At 40.5% G+C, this 10459-nt stretch overlaps 1 protein-coding gene and 1 long non-coding RNA gene across 5 annotated transcripts in view; one reads left to right on the top strand and one right to left on the bottom strand.

The window, feature by feature from the left end:
* cdkl5 (cyclin dependent kinase like 5) overlaps nucleotides 1–10459 on the bottom strand; it is a 56656-nt gene that overhangs the window by 8267 nt on the left and 37930 nt on the right. For 2 of the 4 annotated variants that reach the window (XM_067432042.1, XM_067432043.1), the window contains exons 10-17: nucleotides 9022–9102; nucleotides 8654–8820; nucleotides 7312–8413; nucleotides 6858–6959; nucleotides 6028–6133; nucleotides 3154–3277; nucleotides 1832–1937; nucleotides 1072–1194 (exon numbers count right to left, since the gene is read on the bottom strand). In XM_067432042.1, the coding sequence (XP_067288143.1) occupies nucleotides 1072–1194; nucleotides 1832–1937; nucleotides 3154–3277; nucleotides 6028–6133; nucleotides 6858–6959; nucleotides 7312–8413; nucleotides 8654–8820; nucleotides 9022–9102 (1911 nt within the window). The remainder of the gene's footprint in view (nucleotides 1–1071; nucleotides 1195–1831; nucleotides 1938–3153; nucleotides 3278–6027; nucleotides 6134–6857; nucleotides 6960–7311; nucleotides 8414–8653; nucleotides 8821–9021; nucleotides 9103–10459) is intronic. The other 2 variants (XM_067432044.1, XM_067432045.1) reach the window with 2 other exon arrangements.
* Nucleotides 1–10459, top strand: part of LOC137058684 (uncharacterized) — a 29960-nt gene that overhangs the window by 13775 nt on the left and 5726 nt on the right. The window lies entirely within an intron of this gene.

Here is a 10459-nt window from a genome sequence, read left to right as displayed (position 1 = left end):
AAGAAATCTCTGTTGTGAGTGACCTTTGAGCCCTCAGATGGCATTGCATGAGAAACCGTCATGCTACTCTGTTAAATATAGTCACAAGTTATCAGGAGTAATTTGAAATTGAAATTGAAATTGGTTTGTTGCTGCATCAAGAAATGCAGTTCAAATCTCTTATGCAAGAAAAAACAACATATATCTGTTCAATGCAGAGATGCAGAGTTCTCTGGGCCCGAGCATATCTCAGAAGATCCACAACACAGTGGAAATGTGTGCTGTGGTCAGATAAGTCCACGTTTCAGCTTGTTTTTGGGAAAAATTGACATTAAGTTCTCAGTCCCAAAGACAAACGGGACCAACCAGAATTTCATCAGCGACAGGTACAAAAGCCAAACATCTGCCATGGTATGGGGGTGCGTCAGTGCAAATGGGTGACTTAAATGTGTGTGAAAGTACCATTGACGTTGAAGAATATACTGGGATTGTAAAGAGACATATACTGCCATTCAGATGACATCTTTCATGGGAAGCAAGACAATGCCAGGTCTCATTCAGCATGTTACAATAGAGTGGTTTCTATACACTCTAGTCTACACTATAGAGTGGATGTGCTTGACTGAATGCCTGCAGTCCAGAACTGTCTCTTATTGTAAATGTATGGCCCATCATGAAAAGGAGAATCAGACAATGACGGCCATCGACTGTTGAGTAGATGTCTTGTATCAGGTGTGATTGGAGCAAAAATTCCACTTGCAAAACTGTAACAATTAGTATCCTCAATTCCCAAACATTTAAAAAGTGTAATTGAAAGGAAAGGTGATGTGACAGTGGTAAACATGCCTGTCACAACTTTTTGGGAGTGTTTTGCAGCCATCAAAATCTAAATTTGCTTATATTTACAAAACATACTTGTTGGTGAGTGAAAATCTTTTCTTTGCACTTTTTTTCAGTTAAAGAGAATGAACTAAATCAGATTCTTGATTTTATCCCCAACTTTTCTTAATTTGGGGTTGTACAACATTTAGCATGACATGCAATGGAGATGTGTTTATTTGGTAGAGCGGCGCGGTTTTATGCGAGCAATACCATGGGCTGCGGGACAACAGGGAGCACTTTGACAGAAGAGTTATGCTTTAAGCTATTCTTTGAGTTAAAGAGGGGGAATAGGCTTTTCTTGATGCTCGGGTTCCTTCCCGCGTTGCCGTCCGTCTGCAATATAAGACGCACAAAACCCCAGTGGCTCATTCTATTAACAGCAAACATCTTTTGTTGTAGAATACAGCAGATGAACATACGGTCCTCTGGCTCAATATTTGTGGACAGAGCACAGTAGAGGCAGATTCTGCCACACACATGCTGCTCGGGTCTGTAATGGTCTCCATATGGCTATTATGGGGAAATGCTACAGAAGACACTGAACTGCACTGAGAGTCTCTGTTGGGCATTAATTGGACAATGGAATAAGTGGACGGCCTCCTTTTCTGGAATGATACTCCCACTTCACCTAACTTCTCGCACTTGTCACCTACATGCTGATTGAGACTGAAGGGGAAAGCTCATCTATCAATTTTAGCCATAAAGAGAGACGGTACTATATTCTTCTATCCTAGACTACCACCTTGTGTATAAAATACATCATTTAAGTTTAATGACTAGCAGACAGACATACACAAACACAGCAGCTAAGCAACACATATACATACATACATAAATGTGGTATAATAATAAAAAATACACACACAGAAAAGGTCTCCTGGCTAAAGCATTACTATCTCCTTACTGCATTTGATAGCATTTTTGACAGTTGAAAAAAGTGAAACCTAATGAATCAATAGGACATTCTTACCGGCTGCGACTTCTTCTTTTTTTTCTTTATGGCTCGAAAGAAACCTTGCTTTTCTTTTTGTTTAGGGACCTCTGGTGGGTTCATGACCATGGCCTCTGAATTATTCCTATAAATGAAATTGTTAAAAGTTGAATCTCACAAAAAAGCAAAGAAATCTGGTTTACTTCAAAAACATAAAATATAATATAAATAATACAATAAAACACATTTCCTGTTAAAATTGTATTCTTGTGTTGGAAGGTAACGTACAACTTGAGTTACGTAAACAGATTTTTTTTTCAAGTAATTAATAAAGTAACGCATTACTTTTAAAATTTACAACAAAATGTCTGAGTTACTTTATTGACAGCTCTCTTGTCCTAATGTTGTGTGTAAACATGAGGGTTATTGTAATTTCCTCAAAAAGAATAAAATCAGTCAAATGCAAAATCATAACACTGTGCAAGTTAATTAAATAAAACAAATATGTTATGCCCATTTATAATTTATTCCCATTTTATTGACCAATGTCTTGCTGCTGACCTTGATTTGATGATTCAGTTAAACCATAAGCAAAAATGACTTGTGTTTTTTCCCCTCCTGCATCCTATTCTTCTATTATCCAGAATGGCAGCACAGCTGAAAGGTTTATTTCGAGCTGCACCCACTACTGTACACATTTAAATTTGAATTTCCTTCAGCCTGAGGCTTATTATTTCAATTTTGGTGTGAAAGGTTAATTTCCCCCAAAATGTAACTTTTTGTGTTATTATTATATTTTTTTTAAACCAAGGTGAGAAAAAGTAACTTTTTAAGGGAGTAACGCAATATTGTAATGCATTACTTTTTTTAAAAGTAATTTTCACCAACACTGATTGTAATACAGCAATGAAAATCCTGATTTTGTGTTTGTTTTGTTTTTTAATAAAAAATCAGTAAACATTTTTGGTTAATGTTGGTGAAATAAAGCAGACATTCTAATAACTCTATTCCATAAGAAACGAACTGTCATTATCTGAAAAATGGATTATGAAAGCAAATCAATAAAAGAAAACACTTAAATTAAAATACATTTCTGCCTATAATCAGGTTTGTCAAATTTAGAGAGAAAACAAATGGAAATGCTTTATTATTTTCAGCACCCACTGTTGCCAGACATCTCAAAACCATCAAGTACACTACTTATTTTTACCTAGATTTTCTAGTTTTTCATTTAAAGCCACATTTCACGTTGTCACTTGTAGCTTATCAAAGCCTTTATCCTACGATGAATGTACACGGACACAGAATGATTTATTTGTCCAGATCGAGGGTGTGCTGCCTCAACAAGCGTGTGTGCTCACCAGGGGTCGAAATTGGTCTGACGTTTAGGGTGGTTTGTCATGGCTGTGCTTTCTGCCGCCACCGCTGGCACCCTGCTCTGCCCGGTGCTTTCATGGAATGAGTTGTCAGGTCGAGGAGAGGGAACTGCACAAAAGGACAGAACAAATAAAACCTAGAATCAAAGATTTACTCCAATATTATTATCCCACAATAAATAAATACATACAATACATACCCTACCATTCAAAAGTTTGGGGTGGGTAAGATTTAAAATAAAAACATTAATTAATACTTTTCATTCAGAAAGACACTCATTTGTAGCCTAACAAGCCAGACCCATATCAAGATGTTTGGTCTGGAGACACCATTGACAGGGCTCAATCCGAGGAGCGGGATAAACGGTCGTCTTTCAAACTTCCTCTGCACGCGATAGTATAGCGCTACAACCAACTAGAGCAACATGAAGCGGAGCTAATTGATAATTCAACTTTTGCTGTATCCGGTCGGCAAAACTCCGAACACATCTTCCCTTCTTAAGAATGACTTCAGTGCCGTTCTTTGTTCTTTTCCCAAAGAAAAGCTTAACTCTAAGTCTTCCAGAGTCATGACCAAAGCTGATTCGAAAGACGGCCGTTCTCCAGTTTCTGTGTTTACAAGAAGCAAGCAACTCTGCCGTCATTATGTTAAGCCCCGCCCACCGACTCTATCCACGATGTGATTGGCCTGACCAGAGTTCGGTTTTTACAGCTCAGAAGTGTTTCGAGAGTTGCTAGACAACACTCCCCCACGCCAGGGAGCGTCTTGATTTCTAGGCTAATTAATTTGATCAAAATGCTGTTCTTTCAACATTAATAATATAAGAAATGTTTGGAGCACCAAATCATCATATTAGAATGATTTCTGAAGGATCATGTGACACTGAAGACTGAAGAAATGATGCTGAGAATTCAGCTTTGCTGTCACAGGAATAAATTACATTTTAAAATATACAAAAAAATGTATTTATAATTTTAAAAGTTATTTTAAATAGTAATAATATTTAGCAAATATACAGGTCCTTCTAAAAAAAATTAGCATATTGTGATAAAGTTCATTATTTTCCGTAATGTAATGATAAAAATTAAACTTTAATATATGTTTGATTCATTGCACACCAACTGAAATATTTCAGGTCTTTTATTGTTTTAATACTGATGATTTTGGCATACAGCTCATGAAAACCCAAGAGTCCTATCTCAAAAAATTGGCATATCATGAAAAGGTTCTCTAAACGAGCTATTAACCTAATCATCTGAATCAACTAATTAACTCTAAACACCTGCAAAATATTCCTGAGGCTTTTAAAAACTCCCAGCCTGGTTCATTACTCAAAACCGCAATCATGGGTAAGACTGCCGACCCGACCCTGTCCAGAAGGCCATCATTGAAACCCTAAAGCGAGAGGGTAACACAGAAAGAAATTTCTGAACGAATAGCCTGTTCCCAGAGTGCTGTATCAAGGCACCTCAGTGGGAAGTCTGTGGGAAGGAAAAAGTGTGGGGGAAAACGCTGCACAACGAGAAGAGGTGACCGGACCCTGAGGAAGATTGTGGAGAACGACCGATTCCAGACCTTGGGGAACCTGCGGAAGCAGTGGACTGAGTCTGGAGTAGAAACATCCAGAGCCACCGTGCACAGGTGTGTGCAGGAAATGGGCTACAGGTGCCGCATTCCCCAGGTCAAGCCACTTTGGGCTACAGAGAAGCAGCACTGGACTGTTGCTCAGTGGTCCAAAGTACTTTTTTCGGATGAAAGCAAATTTTGCATGTCATTCGTAAATCAAGGTGCCAGAGTCTGGAGGAAGACTGGGGAGAAGGAAACGCCAAAATGCCTGAAGTCCAGTGTCAAGTACCCACAGTCAGTGATGGTCTGGGGTGCCATGTCAGCTGCTGGTGTTGGTCCAGTGTGTTTTATCAAGGGCAGGGTCAATGCAGCTAGCTATCAGGAGATTTTGGAGCACTTCAGGCTTCCATCTGCTGAAAAGCTTTATGGAGATGAAGAATTTGTTTTTCAGCACGACCTGGCACCTGCTCACAGAGCCAAAACCACTGGTAAATGGTTTACGGACCATGGTATTACTGTGCTCAATTGGCCTGCCAACTCTCCTGACCTGAACCCCATAGAGAATCTGTGGGATATTGTGAAGAGAAAGTTGAGAGACGCAAGACCCAACACTCTGGATGAGCTTAAGGCCGCTATCGAAGCATCCTGGGCCTCCATAACACCTCAGCAGTGCCACAGGCTGATCGCCTCCATGCCACGCCGCATTGAAGCAGTCATTTCTGCACAAGGATTCCTGACCAAGTATTGAGTGCATAACTGAACATAATTATTTGAAGGTTTACTTTTTTTGTATTAAAAACACTTTTCTTTTATTGGTCGGATTAAATATGCTAATTTTTTGAGATAGGAATTTGGGTTTTTTATGAGCTGTATGCCAAAATCATCAGTATTAAAACAATAAAAGACCTGAAATATTTCAGTTGGTGTGCAATGAATCTAAAATATATGAAAGTTTAATTTTTATCATTACATTATGGAAAATAATGAACTTAATCACAATATGCCATTTTTTTGAGAAGGACCTGTATAGCTAATATATGCAGCCTCAGTGAGGATAAAACATTAAAAAAATATTTATACTGACCCCAAACCTTTAAACAATGGTTAACATGCAAATTTAAAAAGAAAAAAAAATATTTAGGAACAAACCAGCACACCAGAATCCCATGCCAAAATCCCAACATAAGCTTTTCAACAGGGAACAGTTAGTCATGCATGGTATTTTATGAATGATCAAAGTGCACAGATTAAAAAAATAACTTTAGAATCATCATGAGTTTTTTTTAGGGTACCTCTGTAAAAGCTTCCCACTCGACGAGGCATCGAGTCACTGTAGATGATTCTGTTCTCCTTGGACGAGGTTCCATCCTCCATATGAGTGTCATGGTACATTCCAGCCTGAGTTACAAGAGGATGGTCACACTACAGGACAGTATGAGACTGTAGTTCCTACAATTTTCTGTGCATACTGTTTAACTGTAACTGAATATTTGCTTGGGGAAAAAAGGAATGGTTAAGGAAGAGAAGAAACAGAGGTTAAATGGATAGTTCACTCAAAAATGAAATTTCTGTCATTATTTACTCACCTTCATATCATTCTAAACCCATGTGACTTTCTTTCTCCAATGGAACACAGAAGAAAAGACTTTTGACTTTGGAATTTCAGTTTATTCCACTATTGTAAGGCATAGAAAATATGCCGTATATATGTCGTATAGATCACTTTTTTTATTTTGTGTCCTTTCTGAAGCTTGAAAGGACGCTACAATGTAATTGCATGGAAAGAGTATGGAGAATAGTCCTGAAAATTTAATTCACAGAAAAAAGAAAGTCAAATTTAGAACAACATGATGATGCGTAAATAATAACAAAATTGTTTTTGTGTGAACTGCCCCTTTAATTGAGGACCTAGATATTTAATGCTGAAGACATGAGCTAGCAGTTAATGTTGTGACATGAACATTTACAAAACATCCATATCAACGGTCTGAAAGCTAAATGTGATTTGCTTTTATGATCAATGCATTAAAAAAACAAAACAAAAACAAAGATAAGCAGAGGCATGATAAACAATAGCAACTGTGAATGGACGCGCTCTGAGGGTCCTGTTGAGAACTCGGACCTCGTTTTTTGGGCGTTGTGAGTGGAAGGAAGCTGTGTTGTCCCTCGTAGAATCTTTAATCGGGGGGCGAGAATGAGGCTTCTCTTTGGGAGACTGGTCATTCTGCAGACATAAACACACAGCAAAATAAGCAGACACTGGGAGACACTGGGAGTGTGCGTGTAATAATCAGATAAAACGAAACAAAATGCATGAATGCAGGATGCAGCAACTAGATAACATACACACAAGCAAACACATCACAATAGAATCTCATGAAATTATTACGGTGAACAAGCCCTGTTTGTATTATTTTGAACGGTAGAGAAAATTCAAAAAGTAATATTCAGACAAAGATGGATACATAGATAAGAGAGTACCCTGAAATGCTGATCACAGGGAGATTAGCATTTTAGTGAGATCAACACCTAATAGACCGCAGGACACAGCAATACAATGAGAGCAGGTCACTGACCCTGCTCAGATCTTGTGTGAGCTCTTCTCGGGAGGAACTGGTGTTGTGGCGTGGGAGTGTGCGATGCTGGAGCTGTGGCGAGAGAAGCTGTAGGCTGCTGGCACGTGTTGGCACTCCCTGCCCAACCACCAAATTCGTCTCCTGGCCGTGCGGCCGGTGTCTCTCTCTCCGCACGTACATGGAGTGGCGATGAGGTCGCTGCTGCGATGAGAACGGGCTGGTGTAGCCGAGACCGTAAGGATAGGATTCATGTGGGGAGGGCAGATTGTGAGCATGCCCCCCTGCTCCTATGGCCCTGCTTGGGTCCAGAGTGTCAGAAGCCTTCGGTTCATCCGGCGTCTTTTTCCGTCCTGAAGAACGTCGCGAGTCTAGAGTGCCCCCTTCTAGACGCGTGTTCCCTCTGCCGCTGGGGCTGTGGCCCTGCCGCTCCGACCCAGCGTGCCGTTCACCTCTGGGGCTACCGGGAGCCGCGTTTAGATCTAGACAGCTGGATGGGAAGTAGCGGGAGCCTGAACCTGATCCCACCATGGGATCGTCCAGGTGCAGTCGTGTCTCTGCGAGATTGTTCACGGACTTGGCGTCATTCAGCGCCCCGTGACTCTTGGAAAGGCTGAGGAAGGACGATGAGCTTTTAGAGGAGGACGTGGAAGGCATGGATCCGTGGGAGGATTCCATGTAGTTATGGCGACTGTGCTTGTCCCCAGACTGCAGCGTGCTGGTCTTCCCTTCAAGGAAGGATGAGTGGCGGCCTGGTTTGGACGACTTGAGGTACTTGCCCGTAGAGGTGTCCCCTCCCACACTGGCACCTCCAACTTTAGGCCCCAGGTTGAAATCAAATTCAGTCTTTCCCTTTGAGTCTTTAGGGCTGAGGAGGTGCGGAAGGTTGTTGTTGGCCAGATCTTTGCTTGAAGAGGCTGAGCGGCTCAGTGTCTGGGCCTGGTAGCTCTTGGGGTGTAGCGTGGGACTCAGGGTGGATGAGGTTGGCATGTTGCTGCCATTCAGGAAGCTGTCGTTGCTCCGGTGGAGGTCCTCGTGGCGCGGTAGCGACGAGCAGTCCTTGCTGTTAGCGCGCCGGTGACCTGAACTCTTACTGCCGTGGCTCCTATAGGGATAAACATGAAATGTTTATATTCTGGACATTTTTTCAGCCAAAATCTAGACGTGCATCCTGGGGTGATTTTTAAATTAGTTGGTCATACATTGGGAGGTAGGTCTTTCTGTCTATCTTACTTGGGAAACATGTTATGAAACAATCATTATTTAGAACATTTTATTTGCTTCAACTAATTGCACGGAAATCAGACGTCAACTTTAACCTAGTATAGAAGTAGCAATTACTGACCGACTGGGTATGGTGTTGTCTCCGTGGTATGGTTTTCTCTTCGAGGAGCGAGGTGGGGTGGGTGATGGGGGAGCTGGCCGCTCCGGCCCTCTCAGACCTTGAAACACTGGGTGATTCAGACACTGTTCTGTCAGAAAGCGTTCAGTGGGGTTCAGGCACAGCAGGTTCTGATACAGTGAAAGAATGAAGAGAGTCATGCCACAGTAGAACAATAAAACTCATTCAAATTCAGTCTTTAATAACACTTTGCACTTGGGGGTAATATGACATCTGCAGTTAATTTTAATATAAATCAACACCAAATATATCACTACTGTCGGGATTTGAAAGTGGAAATGATCTCTGGTGAGTGTTACAGACTGCTTTACCTTCATTAAATCTAACATGAGTCCGTTGATGATGCCCAGGTACCTTCGATCGAGCGTCTGAGGATGACTTACAGAAGGAAACTGTCACAAAAACATATACTTACATAGTTAAATACAGACAGAGGAGGGACTAAAGAATAGAGCAGAAGAATTCATTATGAATATGGAATACTTTGGTTAAATGCATTAAGAGGTGAAATTCTTCTAACTATAAGTATCTTTGCAACTGCATGTCAACTATTAGTAGACTGTAGTAGACTTTTAGGTTAACGGTGTATGGGTTCAGGTTGGTAGAATAAGTTGACATGTAGTCGCAAAGTTACTTATAGAAAGTAGAATGCTGTTGGGGGAGCATCAAAATAAAGTCTTAGCAGATATTAAGAAGACAGTCAACTAATACTCTATTGAAAGGTAGTTGACATGTGGTTGCAAAGTTACTTATAGCTTAGCTAGCAGGTGGTCTAAAGTGGACCATCAAAATAAAGTATTACCAAGCCTGCAGTCTCCCTCTCAGATACTGAAGCTTTCGCGCCTCGATCGCCCCCCGGTGACCGGTCCCAGTATAGCCCCCCCCTCTGTGTTTTCTAATGGACGCGAGGCAAACTAAATAATAAAATTACACTTCAAATATTTTTTCCCCAAAGTTAGTTTATGTCACTGAAGGCAGTTATCATCACGATGATTTCATTTCAAGTGTTCGTTTTTAAAATAAGTTTAGTTTTAGTTAGTTATCTGACGCTTTAAAAACAGGGGGTGTGACGTCATGATTGACAGCTGAGACTTCCGTCTTCTCTGAGTGAAGTTGTCACTGAGGCACTAACGGACTTTTTTCTGAATTTTTGGGAGCAGATTGGAGCTTTAGCTTTGTTTATTTCACACCAACATAATTAATTGTTCTGCATTTGCGAGAGTGTGGGCGGGCTTTTGATATCGCAGCTGTCCTTCCTGCTCTACTTCCTGCGCTCTACTGCGCAACTCCGGTCCCGAAATTGCTACTGCGCAGACTCGGTCCCAAGATGTCAGCGCTGTGCACCCCCGCCTGAAAGCTTCAAATATGGCAAGCGGAAACGGATGATGTCGAGTCGTCCATATTTTTTTACGGTCTATGAGTATTACCTTTAAATACATGGCTTTTCAACAAACCAATTATTGGCTGGCTTTTTAATTGACTAGATATCTTATCATGAAGCTAATCTACAATTAAGATAAAAAAAAAATCATATTAATCTATTGATTTGATAAGCAGCAGTGTAATTAGCTAGATAAGTACACTGAAAAAAGTGTGTTGGATTTTCATGATTTAATTGTGTACATCGATCTCACACGAATCAATTAAGTTAAGCAAACATAATTTGTTCATGTAACTTCAACATCATGGAATTATAATTATTATATGGCTTCCTGACATGATTCCGACATTCAAATTCATATATTCATT

Source organism: Pseudorasbora parva, chromosome 22, assembly GCF_024679245.1.
Source record: "Pseudorasbora parva isolate DD20220531a chromosome 22, ASM2467924v1, whole genome shotgun sequence".
In the NCBI taxonomy this organism is placed as follows: Eukaryota; Metazoa; Chordata; class Actinopteri; order Cypriniformes; family Gobionidae; genus Pseudorasbora; species Pseudorasbora parva.
Note: the sequence above shows the minus strand (reverse complement) of the source record. Positions and strands in the feature narration are given on the sequence as shown.